This window comes from Carlito syrichta, unplaced genomic scaffold (assembly GCF_000164805.1).
Source record: "Carlito syrichta isolate Samal-C Ts95f unplaced genomic scaffold, Tarsius_syrichta-2.0.1 Scaffold313900, whole genome shotgun sequence".
NCBI lineage: Eukaryota > Metazoa > Chordata > Mammalia > Primates > Tarsiidae > Carlito > Carlito syrichta.
The window spans coordinates 58,186-74,859 of NW_007257996.1; the positions used below are offsets into that span (position 1 = coordinate 58,186).

The window sequence follows — 16,674 nt, forward strand, 5'->3', positions numbered from 1 at the left end:
GAAAGAGAGTTATGCAGGGAGAGGGGTGTATTTATGGGCTTGGCAGGGGCTGTGCTAGGTTCTTATTGGAGGAGCGACATGGGAGCAGGGTGGGTATAACAAAGCTAGCTACGTCATGGGAAATGATTGGAGGCTTGCAGGTTTGAACTTCGCGCGTGAGGGGAATCGTGCATGAAGAAGCCAGAACTTAGGGCCTTTGTTGTCTAGTGTGACTTTACCATGGTCGGCGCCATTTTGGGAACCGCCCCTCTGGCTGTCTCCTGTACCCTTCAACTCCAGTCTGGGCGACAGAGTGAGATTCCAACTTTAAAAAAAAAGCTGTCATATGTTAAAAGTGGCTAAGAACTGAGTGAGCTCCCAGATGTGGTAACTTTCTAGAAGCTGGAAATGACGCCTTAGTCTGTGACTCGCAGCTGTAGGGCAAGAATATCAAAGGGGCTGATTTTTCAGCACATCCACTCGCTAAGCATTGCACATCTGTCCTCAGACCATGAGGGAGCTGTCCAAGCAAACTCCACTCTGTAGATGGACTCACACATGGGCCAAAGGGGTCCAGTGGCCACCCGAGGTCACACACCTCAGAAGGGGCCCACCGGACCCACACTCGGTCCGATGGACTCTGGGGCCTGAGCACACATCAGCCCCAACCCACTCCCCAAGCACACGTTTTCTCTTTGCTTAAATAAACTCCCAGGATCCCATAACTCTTGAGAGGAAAAACCGCACACCAGCAAGCAGTGAAGAGGGCAAGCAGAGTGAACAGACCAGAGCTCTCAGGTAGCGAAAGCAACCGCCTGTAGATTTACAACTCCTGGCTGACCCATTAATGCACCCCAGCGAGGAGGGGTGACAAAAGGGAACATGGTTCCAGCTTCAGCAAGAAACCATAAATAAACACGTGCCCTGCCAGCCAACCGCTACCACCCAGCAAGGCGCTAGGACGCCACCCAAGGCCAACACCCTGAGCTCCGGCCACTTTCAGGGGTGCCTGGCTGCAAGGCTTGGCAGGGTTTGGTGAAACAGATGTTCTGAGATGCAGGCACACGTGTGGGGGTCAGTGGGAAGGGGGGCATTTCAGAGCAGCTGTCCCGAGACCTTCTTGGCCTGGGACAACTCAAAGACCTCACCAGGGTTGATGTCACTGGTCGGAGCCACAGTGTCCCCCAAGGTCAAAGGCCCCAGGAGTTTCAAGGCATTCCTGTTGGCTGGAGCCAGCATCCCCCAACACCGCCTCCTGGGGGTCCCGCCTGGCTTTGAAGGACGCCCAAGCCTGCCTCCTCCCTGTCTGCCCACTCCCAGGATCCGACAGGGTGCTGCTGAGTCAGAAAGCCTGGCCGCCAGACACCTGGTCTGCAGAGCAGACATGGCAGTGGCATGTGTCACGGTGGACGCTCAGTCCCAGCCACAGCCTTGTTCTTTTCCAGCCTAAGGTCAGTTCCAATCACAGCAACCAGTGGTCGGTTCTGTCCATGTCATTCCAAGGGGGCATCTCATCCTGAGCTTCCGTGCACCCTCTAGAGGTCCCTTCAGATGCTCTGGGGACCCATGGACAACAACCCTGTGTGTAGGGATCCAGGAGCACTCCCAGGGAAGGGTCCACAGCATCCAAGACACCCGCTGGGCCACTGGGCACCTGGAGTCTGTTTCCTTCCAGCCCTAAGCTCTGCCCCTTCCCAACGTGGGGCCACGGGGTCGGGGTTGCCGGTCAGTGATGGGTAGCACAGGGCGGGAGTCCTTTGTTCAGGTAACCAGCAGGGTTGGGGAGCCCTGGGCCTCGCAGGCCTAGGTCACCTCTTCACCAGCCTTCACCATGACTCTCAGAGGCCCATCTGTATCACGTGACCAGTTCGCATGAAGCATGGGCTTAGCTGTTGGGGGAGCAGGCAGAACAGGGCAATGGGGTGGGGACTGGGAAGGCCTCAGGCCATGGGACAACCCCCCAGGAAGCAGAGCTGGGACTGCAACCTTGACCTTCAGGGGACCCAGGAGGTGGGTGTGGTTTGTCATGACCAGGAATGTCCAGCTTCCAGGCAGGGGCTCCGATCCAAGGGTGTTTGCTGAGTTCTCCCCCTCCCTGCTCTCCACCACCACCTTCTTCCTGGATGCCTGTCTAGCTTTGACAACCCTGACCCGATCCCTCCTGCCGTAACGTCTGTGCCTTCTCTGACTTATCTCAGTCCTGCTGACCCCTCCTGAGGGACACACCAGCAGGCTCGGAACTCTTCCTCCTCTCTAGCTTCTTCCTTGATCATCCTCCTTACTCTCATCAAGCTGGCCACCAGAAGATGCACAAACTCTCCCTCTTGACGCCTGACCAAGGTTTAGAGCATCTGTGCATGTCGCCTCTCATGTAAAGTTGGAGACTCCTTGGTGGCAGAGACGGCATTGAACCCCTCCTTCCTTCCCGCCCCCCATGTAGGACATCCCTACATGTCTGAGAAGCAATCATGAAACAGGCTAGCCAGTCGGGACATCAAAACTCACCCAGCCCTCGTTTGGTCTCCTGTATGTCATTAGTTCCAAAAGAAAATAATCCCCTCTTAAAAAATCTTTTTACAATATAATAGTGGCTGTGGTTGGGCGTGGTGGCTCCTGCCTGTAATGCCTGCACTGTGGGAACCTGAGGCAGGAGGATCACTTGAGGTCAAGAGTTTGAGATCAGCCTGAGCAACAGGGAGACCCCTATCTCCAAAAGTAAATAACAAGGATAAAAATATTAGGCCGGGCTCGGTGGCTCAGCCTGTAATCCCAGTGCTTTGGGAGGCCGAGGTGAGTGGATTGCCTGAGTCCGCGGGTTCAAGACCCACCTGGGCAACTTGGCACGACCTCATCTCTACAGTAAATCAAAAATTAGCCGGGCGTGGTAGCGCGTGCCTGTAGTTCCAGCTACTTGGAAGGCAGAGGCGGAAGGATCGTCGGAGCCCAGCAGGTCAAGGTTGCGGTGGCCGGGAGCGGCCACTGCACTCCAGTCTGGGTGACAGAGTGAGACTCCAACTAAAACAAAAAAAAATATTGGCTGGAAGAGTCTATGATAGAAAAAGGCCGCATATGCATTTCCTCACTCGTCTCACATACTTGCTGAGTGGCAGCCCTGAGGGAAATAAATGCCGGGAAACAGCAGCAAAGGAGACAGACCCTGCCCTGTCCTCATAGTATTTAGGGTACACAGGAAACCAAAAAACTCACTACGCAATTAATCATCTAACCAGCTGAGGAGGGCAGCTCACGCCTGTAATCCCAGCACTTTGGGAGGCTGAGGTAGGAGGATCGCTTGAGCTATTCTTGCATTAACAAGGCTCAAGAATCCGGTTCCAAAAGGCTAAGGTGGAACCACCCTCTCCCCCACGCCCACAGAGCCTGTCCCCAGGGCAGGGCCCACCACCACTCACTGCTGACCGAAAGCCACATCTCCTGGCTGGAGAAGCCCACCGTGTTGGTGGCTGTGCAGACGTAAGCCCCTGCATCCCGGGCAGATGGCTGGATGATGACCAGGGTGCTGTCCCTGCTCATGTTGTAGTGCGGACCCCTGGAGGTCAGGGCACTGCTTTCCCAGGGCAGACACACAGTGGCGTCAGCAGAGTCCACTGCCCTCCCAGGGTGCACCAGGCCTAGCTCTCCAGTGCCCCTCTCAGGAACAGGTTCTGCTTACCTTGGTCCAGGTGATGGTGGAGGTGGGAACTCCTGAGGTGACAGAGGGGAGAGAGGCCAGAACCCCTTCATTGGTGATGTGGGAGGTGGCCATGGGATGGATCCTAGATGGCACTCTTATAAATAAAGCAATTTCATAAGCCAGTGTTCACAGCAGCAATGATTCACAATAGCCCAAAGGTGGAAACAACCCAAATGTCCATCAACAGTGAATGTAAACAAAATGTGGTGTGTGCATACAATGGGATATTCTTCAGCCTTAAAAAGGAACGAGGCTGGGCATAGTAATCCCAGCACTTTGGGAGGCTGAAGAAGGAGGATAGCTTGAGCCCAGGAGTCTGAGACCAATTGGGAACACAGCGAGACCCCATCGCTACAAAAAAAAAAATTTTTTTTTTTGAGTTGGAGTCTCACTCTGTCACCCAGACTGGAGTGCAGTGGCCGCTCCCGGCCACCGCAGCCTCGACCTGCCGGGCTCCGGCGATCCTTCCGCCTCAGCCTTCCAAGTAGCTGGAACTACAGGTGCACGCTACCACGCCCGGCTAATTTTTTGATTTATTGTAGAGATGAGGTCTCGTCAAGTTGCCCAGGCGGGTCTCGAACCTGCGGGCTCAGACAATCCACTCACCTCGGCCTCCCAAAGGCACGGATTACAGGCTGAGCCACCAAGCCCAGCTAAAAAATTTTTTTAAATGAGCCAGGCTACTCAGGAGGCTGAGGTGGGAGGATCGCCTGAGCCCAGAAAGTTGAGGCTGCTATGAGCTGTGATTGTGCCACTGCACTCCTGCCTGACCAACAGAGTGAGACCCCAACTAAAAAAAAATCCAGTCTATTTTTAAAAAGGGATACAGTTATGACATGACACAACATGGATAAATCCTGAAAACATGCAAGTGAAATAAGCCAGGCCTAGGAGGACAAATACTGGGTGATTCTATTTATTTGATGTCCCCAGAGTAGTCAGATTCACAGAGACAGGAAGGGAAAGGGTGGCTCCCAGGGGCTGAGGAGAGGGAGGAATGGGGAGTTATTGAGTCATGGGGACGGTTTCAGTTCAGGATGACAAAAAAGTTGTAGAGATGGGTGTCAGTATTGGTCACAAGATAAAGTGAATCACATGCTTTAAAATAGTTAATACCGGGCACAGTGGTTCATGCCTGTAATCACACCACTGCACCTGGCCTATGTGCAATTTTTAAAACCAAGGTGTTCAAGATCAAGATCCCAGCTGGGCAAGGTGGCTCAAGCCTGTAATCCCAGCACTTTGGGAGGCAGAGGCAGGAGGATTGCCTGAGCCCACGAGTTCAAGACCAGCCTGGGCAACGTGGCGAGCCCCTGTCTCTACAATAAATCAAAAAATTAGCCGGGCATGGTGACACATGCCTCTGGTTCCGGCTACTTCGAAGGCTGAGGGAAAAGGATCACTGGAGCCCAGCAGGTCGAGGCTGCGGTGGCCATGGGCATGCCACTGCACTCCAGCCAGGGTGACAGAGTAAGACTCCAACTCAAAAAAAAAAGATCAAGTTCCCCCCATGCCTCTCCCCAAGCCCCATCCTGTCCCCCGTCCTACCCCACCCACCACCTTGGGGCCCCGAGACTCACCCTGGACAACCAGCTTCACGTCACGATGCTGAGAGCTGGCCGCATTGGTGACCACACAGCTGTACCTCCCCGCGTCCTCCTGCAGCGCCCGGTTGAGGTGGAGGCTGCTGTTGGCTCGGATGGAATGTCAGCTGCCAGGCAGGACCTGGGGGTGGGGGGAGGCAGCCTCTTGGCCATGGGCCCCACTTGGGGACCGCCGAGAGAGAACCCTTGGGAAACTCCTCTGCTCACAGGCTGGACTGAGATGCCAGGACTTCGGAGGAGGCCGAGGGGTTCTGAGTCACCCCCATGTGCCCTATGCAGGTCCCCCAGGCCCCGCAGGACTAGGAGGGCTGGACCCCCTGACCCTCTGACCCCACCTCTCCCTCGGCCTGACTCAAGCTGGGCCTGGGGGAGCCTCTCCTGGGAATGTGAGGTGGAGGCCAGAGCCACCAGTGAGTCAGGGCCGGGGTTCCTAGGGGCAGCTCTTCCACCCAAGGCACGGAGAGCAGGGACACCCCCGTGGGGACAAACAGAGCCTCGTGAGCAGAGGAAATGGAGGCTCTTAGGCCCTTTCCAGTTCTGACCCAGCAGGACCAGGGTGGTGTGAGGGGGCACAACCCCGAAATCGGGCCTAGAAAATCTGTGCAGACATTCCACCAGCCCACCGTGGAGAGGGGCCCAAGAAACTCTCCCGGCAGACCTGACCCAACCTCGGTGGACCTGGTCCTGGGAGCCGGTGGCACGTCCCACCCTCAGGATCCCAGAGAGGCTTCTAGCCCACCTGGGCCCAGGCCCTCTGGGGCTGAGTGAGGGTGAAGTGGTGTCTCTCCTTGCCCGGCTGGGGATGTGTGACATTCCACCAATGCCCCACGGAGCAAATAGGCTCGGCGTGACGGGTCTCTCCCCAGTCCGGTGTGGAGAAGGCCCAAGTCCACTCTGTCCCACACGCCCATCAGGTCTGCTCAAGGTGTCATCTTCCAGGAAACTTCTCATCCCACACTCCTGCCACTGCCTCCCTAAAGTGCCCACCTACTGGCACCTTAAATTAATAGAAGGGCACCTTTTTGCAGCCTCCAGGGCACAGGGACCCCTGGTGTGTCTGAAAACAAGGCAGAAGAATTGAGGAAAAGGAAGAGGTAAAGAAAGAGGTGGCTCACACCTGTAATCCCAGCACTCTGGGAGGCCGAGCCAAGAGAATTGCTCGAACCTGGGAGTTCGAGACCAGCCTGGGCAACATAGCGAGACTTCATCTTAAAAAAATAAAATGAGCCTGAGCTCACGGGTTCGAGACCCACCTGGGCAGCGAGACCTCATCTCTACAATAAGCCAAAAAAAAAAAAATCAGCCGGGCGTGGTAGCGCATGCCTGTAATTCCGGCTACTTGGAAGGCTGAGGCGGAAGGATCGCCGGAGCCCAGCAGGCGAGGCTGCGGTGGCCGGGAGCGGCCACTGCACTCCGGTCTGGGCGATCGAGTGAGAATCCAACTCAAAATAAAATAAAATTAAATTAAATTAAAATGAGCCAGGCATGGTGGTGCACACCTGTCGTTCCAGCTACTCAGAAAGCTGATGCAGGAGGATCACCTGAGCCCGGGAGGTGGAGGCTTTGGTGAGCGGTGATTGTGCTACCGCACTCCAGTCTGGGTGACAGAGGGAGACCCCAGACTCAAAATAAAAGAGAGGGAAGAAGGAGAGGACATTCCAAACAGGGCAATAGCAAACCAGAGACCAAGTATGGATGTGACAGCCCCCTCCTTCCCCAGGCCACCACCCACCGCACCCAGAAGCCCAACAGTCACAGACAGGCCATCCTTAAGCCAGTGCCTCTCTGGAAGGGACTGCCCGGCCAGCATGACACAGGGCAGGGAGATGGGCTGTCCCTCCAGGACCCGGATGGTGGAGGTGCTGCTGGCGATCTGGGGTGGGACTGAGGGGAGATGAGATGGTGTCAGCCTCAACAGATTCCATGCAGATGGCCATCTGGGGGACAGGGGCCGTCACAGCCTCTCTCCCTCCCAGGGCACCCACAGGTGTCGGAGACCAGCTCCAGGGGGTTCACGGGGACCCGAGAAGGAGGTGTGATGAGGCAAAGGAATGAGGAGTCGTGACCAGAGTTTTTTTAGGCACTCTGGCAATCAAACATACCAGGTTACATTTATTTATAGTAAATTATAAATTAATCATTTTTTGTGGTTATACAATCACAGAATGATTTCATTATTTTGTCACAGACACTGCATGCTCTCATGTCTTACAAGATTTATTATAAAGTTAATAATTAATACAACTTGCCCATAAACCCAAAACCAGTTTTTATGGTTATCACTACCACCACCTGCTAGACTATTAACCTTATAAACTTAACATCCTATTTCATGAAAATATATAACTTTCTATAAGGAAAATAAAAAGTAAAAAAGGACAATCAGCTATTAAAGCAATAATATGTAGATCCGCACAAAACTTAGTTCATCTAGTCTAAATATTCCTAACTTATTTTTATAACTGAACAATTTCAAAAAGTCATTATTACTAATTATGTGGCAGGATGCGGCAAATGCTCAAATATATTTCTTGTGTAATTGAGTGAATAAACACAGAAACATGTAGATGGTTCAGGATCAGCAGTCAGCCTCACCTGGGCTGCCACTAGCCCAGCGGCAAGAAGGAGGGGTTGATAGCAGTTAAAAGATATTTCCTTTTGAAAGGCAAGTTGCAACTTTAAAGACCCGCCCTGCGCCAGGCAGGTTTTGTTTAAGAAAGGCCAAATGGCCCAGACACTGGCTATTTCATGGAAATGGAAAAGAGTCTTATCTAAAACCCCCCTTCTGAAGTTGAGGTTGACAATCCTGCAGTTCCTGGAAACCATTTGTTCTTTGAAAAATCTGATTTTGCTGAGTACAACCTTGTAAGATTCCAAAGGAAGTATGTAATCACTCAACATGACTCCCCTCCCTTACCTAAACGAGGGTATAAGACCCCAGGTCACCTGTTCTGGGGCACTCAGTCTGGATGCATTAGTTCCATTGAGCCCGTTGTGCTAGCCAGCACAATAAAGTGCCACTTCCCATAACAGTCTCAGTGTCACGGTCTCTCTATTTTTCCCGCTACATTCCTGGTGCACTGGCAGAGAAATGGAGATTGGAGATGGTGTGTTCCACCTCCTTTGTCATCGGGGTACGTCCTACAGGGCAATGGGAAGGGCAGTCTCGCCTGGCGCGCAATGGACCTTTTGATCTGTAGGAGGGAGGCCCCTCCCAGCGCACTGAAGCTTGTACCACGAAAGCACAACAGGAACCCAAGAGGCGAGGAACTGGCACAAGGATGACCACCTGACGGAAAGGACAGAAGAACCACCCGATAGAAAGGGTAGGAATAAAGGCCTTTGCATAGACCTGCCAAGGGATGGCAGAAGGGGAGCTTGATCACCTCCCGGAGCCTGCTAGTAATCTTCCAGCCTGAAGGAAAGGGCTGAAAGGCAGTGAAAGGAAACACTGTCTGAAGATGAACCCGTAAGCTCCTAGGATTAGGATGGAGAGTTGACGAATGTGCTGTGTGCTTGTGTGTGAATGAGACGGATGTCGGGAGGGCTCTGCATAGTTAGTCTGCATTGGGGGTGTACCAACCTACCCATTGCTAAGAGGTGTCTGAGATATCTTCGTGAGGAGTATGACTGGAGGGGGACAAAGCGGATGTTTCCCATACCCCTCATTCTCTTATTTGTGTGTGTCTGTCACTTTAAATCTGCTAAAAAGCTGGTTGAGTTATTATGCTTTGTGTGATAGGACATGTCGACTTTTAAAACTTGATTGGTGCATATTTCTTTATGTCATTTTATGCCTCCCTTTATTTGTGTGGTGTTTTCTCCCAACCCGTTGGCGCTGTTAAAAATTTCTGCCTTTTGTTGTTAAGGTTGTGGAAAATTGCCTGTTGGGTATAAGTGTTACTGGTTATCTTAAATACTTTTCTGGGACCACTCCCCCTTTCTTTCTTAGCCTGTGTTCTCCTTCATAAATTCTGAAGGGGCTCATTCTAATCCACCTGTAAAGAAACGGAGAATTGTCTCTTATATGCTACTTAGCCTTTTGCTAACTCAGTGTAAGTTAATGCTAGCCTTGGAAAAAGGAAAAAAAAAAGAAAAGGATTTTGTAATCTTTCTCTGGCAGCTAAAGAAATGAATAGGCTGTTGTCATTTTCGAATGCTAAAAGCCAAGTTAGTTGAAAGTAAGTCCGTTTCTTTCTTTCTTTTTTTTTTTTGAGTTGGAGTCTTACTCTGTCACCCAGACTGGAGTGCAGTGGCCACTCCCAGCCACCACAGCCTCAACCTGCTGGACTCCGGCGATCCTTCCACCTCAGCCTTTTGAGTAGCCGGAATTACAGGCGTGCACTACCACTCCCAGCTGATTTTTGATTTATTGTGGAGATAAGTTCTTGCCAAGTTGCTCAGGTGGGTCTCAAACCCGCGGGCTCAGGCAATTCACTCACCTCAGCCTCCCAAAGGCGCAGGATTACAGGCTGAGCCACGAGCCCGGCAAGTAAGTCCATTTCTAAAGGTTTAGGCCTTGCCTAAGATCGTAATCAACTGCTTGTCCCTGTAAAACTGTTGGGAAGTCTCTTAGAGCCTTGTCATGTATGCTGAGTCCCTACTTTATATTGTAATGCTAAGTAACACTAAAGTTTGCATTTTTGGCTAGGCTCATTTAATTGTCCACGTCTTACGACTAAAGCTGCTGTTTAGTAATTCATGAGGATTTTTGACAATTTTGCCTATTCATAATTAGGAATATGTAGGAACAGATCATTTTACATCTTCGTGGTCTGTTCACTCTAAAAGGTTTTGAACCAGGTCATTTTTGTAGACATCATTGGAAAGTTGTGAAGCAAAAGAAAAAAAAGAGGGCTTCAAGAAAGGCTGAGAACACTCAGTCTGAGAGAAGCATCAGGGTTCCAGGAATTCCTGGCATTGCCCTTTATGACTTTATTTAGTTATTTGTTAGAATTCTCCTTTGAGGAATAAATTGCAAGTGTTCAGAGCAAATTCTGGGTTTTCATGTAACGTGACCAAGAGAGTGTGTAGTGGTCTGTGTCCTCGGATACTCCGATAGGACAGATTTTGAATAATCGGAGCAAATTAAAATCACGTGGTTTAACAATAATAAGTGCATTATTTTAAAAAAAGATCAAATTTGAACTCACTACAAGTTGGCAGATAATAAGATTTGGAAAAGAATAAAACTATCTGGCAATTAAATTCACTTTGTAGACCTAAGGAAAAATAAAATGGTCAAAAGTTCTGTATGCAGAGGCATTTAAAAAAAATTTATTTCACTACTTTGCAAACAAGATTATATCCTATAGAATATTAAATGCCAAGCTTCAGAGGCTTAACTCAGGACTAGGAATACCAAACTCCCAATTATAGAAAGCCTCTAAAGTTCTTAGAAACTGAAGCATTAAGAAAGAAGAAAAAAAGGAAGAACTCCAAAATGAGCACCAGCCAGAGGAAAGGTAAACAAATTGGCAGTTGTCACTAAAATCAAAAGCTCCAGTCACCCAAAAGAGGCCTGATAAGGATAAACCTGCTAAGGGGATGGTATCAGCTGCTATGAATGTGGTCAATCTGGGCACCTAAAGCACAATTGTTCTTAATAGCCTAAGGCCCCAGAACTTTGTCCAATATCTGGACTAAAAAGCCACTGAAAGAGATGGTGTAGCCTCTCCCAAAGGGGGAGGAAACACCTAGCCCAGTGATAATGGCTGTTGACTGAAGGGGAAGGGACATGGCCCAGTGCAGCGCTCTGTATGCCATCCACCCAGAGAATCCTTGGGTCTTTATAAATGTGGCTGGGTCCAAATTAATTTCTTAATTAATACTGAGGCTAAGTTTTTAGCCCTTGTGCTCATACTGAACTTCTTCCTCCTAAAACCTGTTCTCCAGTAGGATTAAAGGTGCTCCAAAAACTAAATGTTTCACCTAACAGTTACTAAAAGGTAAATTCAAATTATGACTGTAAAAGGTTATCTATAAATAAATAAAAAGGAAAGCAAAAAGCAAAGGAAAAATGTAAAAAGGTTGTTGGCATACAAATAAGGTTTAGCAGGAAAACAAAAAAGAAAGGAATATAAGAAATATATACATTTATCTAAGAGGAAATCTTATATGGTACATTTCTGTCCTATAATGAAGTAGATAGTTATGAAAATTTTTTAAAAGGAGGTAGAGTACAAAAATAAAATGCTATAAGCATGCCAAAAATGGTATAAGGAAGGTTTAAGAAAAATATACATACAAAAGAAATTCAACAATCTAGGCATAATAAAGTCTTTTCTGAATGCAAGTCTCCAAACATTTCCAGATTTCTCTTCAAATTTTATATAGAATTTACTTAAGTGCCTAGTTCAAATTATAGCCTAAAACAATCTGTCAGGCTACCATTATAGTCCAGAAATACAAAAGCTGGTAATTGTAATAAAGCTACAGAAATTAAAGTTTATCATTTAAGTTATGCTAATAACTTCAGGCCTTGTAGCTTTTGTATAAAAAGGTAATCAGCCACTGCCTACAATTGTCAAAATGTAAACCTGACTTTATTCCTTTTATTGAGCTAGAATCCATGCCCACATAATGGTCATGCAAAAATTCCAGCCAGTGCCTGCAAATAATGCCACTGCTGAAACAAATCTGGATGCCTCAAGTCAGATGGGGAGAGATTTTCAATCTCTGGCTAGGCAGGACTGTGCCCATTATCAGCTCTGAAGAAATTACAGAAGATAGACCTTCACCCTTCAGCACCCCAAATGATTATGGGATCGAAAAATCTCTAAAGAATAAATAATTAAGGCAGGGTAGCTAGCAGAGGCTAGACATAAATAAATCTCCTATAGGTAGGTTTTAAAAGGCCTTCAAACGTTTCTACTGCAGGCTAAGTGGCAACCTATCCCACCTCTTGGCAAATCCAGGGAAAACTCCATCAAAAGTAAAACTAGGACAGTATAATCTTTCAGTTTGTGGGTTAGCATAATAATCACTAGAAATCCTTTGGAGACATGAGTAAACTAAACATAGGTATTTGGTATTGCATCACTCAGGATCCAAGTCCCTGAAATGGAATTTGTCAAGCCTTTGAAATTGTTTAACTGCAGGCCTCTAAAGGAAAGGGGGGCCACAAACGTAAATGCTCATAAGAAAATGTGTTGTCTATTTGGGATAAATTTTAATCACACTTTATGAGCTTATTTCCCTAGACGCTTCTTGGACCAGAAGAAACTCAAACATCCAAAGGGAGTAAGTGCTGCTAAAAATTGAAGAAAGGAAGGACCCAATCAACAACTTCAAAGTAGCTGAAGTAGTTCCTTGGATCCATTATAGCAGAATTAAGCCAGTTTCCAGGACTGGGAATGCACCGCAGATCCAGCAGCGCCCCTTAAGCTGACCATTTGGAAAGTTGCAGAGTCCAATGAAGGACGTGGAACTAATTTATCCAGCCCTGCTCCAGAAGCGTGAGGATACTTCAGGCCCTGCTTCAATCACACTCTGGAAGCTGATTGATCCATGCATGGCAGAGGATTGAGGATTTGGCTTAAGGACCAGCGGACATTACTGATAAGCCTTTGTTTTGCTTTGTCAACCTTTATACTTGCTAAACCATTTGTAACTTTATTTGTTGTAGAATTAACAGTTGTACCCATTGATCATGTTAGAAAAGGATTTCACTAGCATTTCCGTCCTTTCTTACATTAGGAAGTTTACTTGTGCTTTTATGTATTTCTACCTAATCTGGGTATCTACCGCTTCCCCCCTATACCCAGCATGTGAATGTATAGAAACTATCTGGCCAGACTTAAAGGTTTTCCATTGTTATTCATCCCAGCCAGAAGTTTGTTATACTGATAAACATATCTGCACCCATAATGACCAGCTGTACTTTGCTGGATTATCAAAACAAAGCTACCAATACACTAAAGCTGGTGTCATAGCTTGTAACACCCCCAGAAGCACAAATTGGGTTTGTTGGAATTTTGCTCCCTCACCCAAAGCTGAAAAGCTGATTAAAGAAACTGTGCGATTAGTAGTTCCTCCGACTGCCCATCAGTCAAAACTAACCCCCTTCCCTCAATCGTGGGAAGTAGGGCAGAATCTGTTTATAAATTTGACTGAAAATATAGCTCGGACACTTGGTGTCACCAATTGTTGGGTATGTGGAGGGGCACTAATGACTAAAGAGTGGCCTTGTAACGGAACTAATCTGAATGCTTACCAACTCCTCCAATGGAACCATTCTTTGACTGTTAGAACAGATAATGTACCCCAGAAGTGGATCCTCTCCTCAAAAGTAATTGGAGCTGTTTAAGCAGAGCAGGTTCTGCTTTTACTCAATGGGTAGGAGAGACTCCTTGCAAAAGAATATTATACTGGAATTCAACCCACCAGACCTGGTGGCCAACAAAGCCTGTTTGGTATTGGGCATCTGCTTATGCAACTAAATCTTCTCAATGTACTAAAGGGCTATTTCGGATATGTGGAAAGGTTGCATATGCCCAGCTCCCAGCATTATGAAAAGGCACATGTAACATAGGAATAATCCAGCCAGGATTTTTCCTTCTGCCTAACCCAGGGGAATGAAGTAGGCATTCCTTTTTATGAAAGTCTCAAAGCCCAAAGTGTTCGATCCCTCAATCAAGTTCCTAAAATAGGAGGGACCTAGATTTGGAAAAATGACAAATGGCCACCCCAGAGAATTATAAATACTTTTGGCCCAGCCACATGGGCACAAGATGGGAGTCGGAAATGCTGCACGCCTATATGTATATGTTAAATTGCATTATCAGGTTACAAACTGTCCTAGAAATTATAACTAATTAAACAGCCACAGCTTTTGAGCTTGTTGCTCAGCAGCAGCCCAAAGGCATGCAGTTACTTATCAAAACCATTTAGCTTTGGACTACCTGCTGGTGGAAAAAGGAGGAGTATGTGGTAAATTTAATAACTCTGACTGTTGTTTGCAAATAGATAATAATGGTAAAGTTATAACTAATATACCCACCAATGTTAAAAAAACTTGCCCATGTCCCAGTGATAGAATGACAAGGCATAAAAAACGGCAGTTGGTTTGAAAACATGTTCTCGGGTCTGGGAGGATTTAAGTATATTACTGGATCTATAGTCCTAATGGTGGGATCCTGCCTTATCCTCCTTGGCATAGCCCCAATAAGTATGAACGCCATTTCTGAGTTTGTGGAAATAGTTGTTAAATGAATAACTGCAGCCCATATAATGCTGATGCACCAAATTAAGGATAATGATGCTTTAGATCCATAAAAGAACAAGCATCAAAGTGGGGAATGTGGCAGGATGCGGCAAATGCTCAAATATATTTCTTGTATAATTGAGTGAATAAACACAGAAACATGTAGATGGTTCAGGATCAGCAGTCGGCCTCACCCGGGCTGCCACTAACCCAGCAGCAAGAAGGAGGGGTGGATAGCAGTTAAAAGATATTTCCTTTTGAAAGGCAAGTTGCAACTCTAAAGACCCGCCCTGCACCAGGCAGGTTTTGTTTAAGAAAGGCCAAATGGCCCAGAGACTGGCTATTTCATGGAAATGGAAAAGAGTCTTATCTAAAACCCCCCTTCTGAAGTTGATGGTTGACAATCCTGCAGTTCCTGGAAACCATTTGTTCTTTGAAAAATCTGATTTTGCTGAGTACAACCTTGTAAGATTCCAAAGGAAGTATGTAATCACTCAACATGACTCCCCTCCCTTACCTAAACGAGGGTATAAGACCCCAGGTCACCTGTTCTGGGGCGCTCGGTCTGGATGCATTAGTTCCATTGAGCCCACTGTGCTAGCCAGCATAATAAAGTGCCACTTCCCATAACAGTCTCGGTGTCACGGTCTCTCTATTTTTCCCGCTACATTTCTATCAAGCTTAGCTAATTATATCTATTCTCACAATCTTCTATTACATAATAGCTACATTTAATTTTCTTATACCATTGGTTTACTTTGTAGAAAATTTTTATTTTCTGTGCTTTAGGAATTAAACACCATAGTGGGCTACTACATTTCATTCTTTCCCAGAGAGACAGAGAGTTCCATTTAACACATCTGCTATCTACCCAAGCCCACCTAACCATATCTTCATCATAAGTTCCGGTGTAAGGTAAAGGAGGATCAAGCCACGATAAATCTTGCATGCGGCTTCTACCCCTAGGGGCCCACCAGACTCTACCATTAATATTATATCCCACATGCTGTCCTGCTCAAATAGTAGATAAGGGCTTAGGGGCTTTATTTTTTGGAGTTCCAGTCTTATGACTAATCTGATGTTTAACTATACCTATGTTATCTGTAACAGTTTTTACCTCAGTTTCTGTTAATTCCTTATGTCACAACTTTAATAGAAAATCTCTAAGTGTTTCATCTGCCATACAGTTAAAGGTACATTTTGTTGCAGTGGATGTCACAGTAATTGATTTTATTGACGATTGGGTCGTCATGACCTCTCCTATTCTTATTTACATTTCCTGGGGTGTAGCCGATGTTGAAACATTGACGCTTTATTACTGGCATTGTAGACACTGTACCCTTCAGTTCTGGTCACATTATTCTTTTTTCGAGGGAGATTGAAACGTATGATTCCTATAAGGCAGGAGCATAATAATATGATGGGAATAACCAGGCGACCATGAGTCACAGGGCAGCTATGCAGAACTTTCCTCAAGACTTTCCATGGGGCTGTGCCACACACACAGATCCCCTCTGGGGCTTTGCCTTCCGGGGGGTGTCTTCATTTGGTTCCCATGCTGAGCCCCGGGTTGTCATGGCCTCTGCCACACAGGGACATCAGAATGGAGAATCCTGAAGAGTCAAAGGGCCCCAGGACAGTGCCCAGGAAGCCCGGGACAGCACAGACGCTCCTCCTGGAGGACATGGCCATGAACACATCTGTCCTGGTGGCCAGGAGTAGCCTCCCTGGGGGAGCCCATGGCCCGGCTATGCCCTAGGAGGAGCCACCTCCCACGTCCCGTGAACCGTGTCCAGTGACGATGAGCCGGGCCTCAGCCTGGACCTTCCCAAAGACGTTTCGAGCTCCACAGACATAGGGGTCCTGGTCTTCAGGGGTCACACCTGAGGGTGGGAAGGAGGCGGGTGTGGCTGCCGGGGGCATGCCATGGTTACAGCCCCCCAGACTCCAGCTCCCAGGTGCAGAGAGAGCCCTGGGCACACGTGGCCCTGCAGCTGGGATGGCAGAGAGGAGAGGATGGGGGACACAGCTGGACCTTGGAGGGAAGAGATGGCTGCATGGGGATAACTGATCGATACCTGTGCCTTTTTAAAACAGTAGGTGAGCCAGGCTCAGTGGCTCAGCCTGTAATCCCACGCCTTTGGGAGGCTGAGGTGAGTGAATTGCCTGAGCCCGCAGGTTCGCGACCCGCCTGG

The 16,674-nt window shown here is 48.0% G+C and overlaps 1 protein-coding gene across 1 annotated transcript in view; it reads right to left on the minus strand.

Moving 5' to 3' along the window:
- Nucleotides 1-16,674, minus strand: part of LOC103273228 (hemicentin-2-like) — a 42,902-nt gene that overhangs the window by 17,218 nt on the left and 9,010 nt on the right. Inside the window, 6 exon segments of the mRNA XM_021718851.1 lie at nucleotides 1,679-1,868; nucleotides 3,390-3,550; nucleotides 3,651-3,762; nucleotides 5,251-5,395; nucleotides 7,031-7,158; nucleotides 16,267-16,362. Coding sequence (XP_021574526.1) covers nucleotides 1,679-1,868; nucleotides 3,390-3,550; nucleotides 3,651-3,762; nucleotides 5,251-5,395; nucleotides 7,031-7,158; nucleotides 16,267-16,362 — 832 coding nt within the window.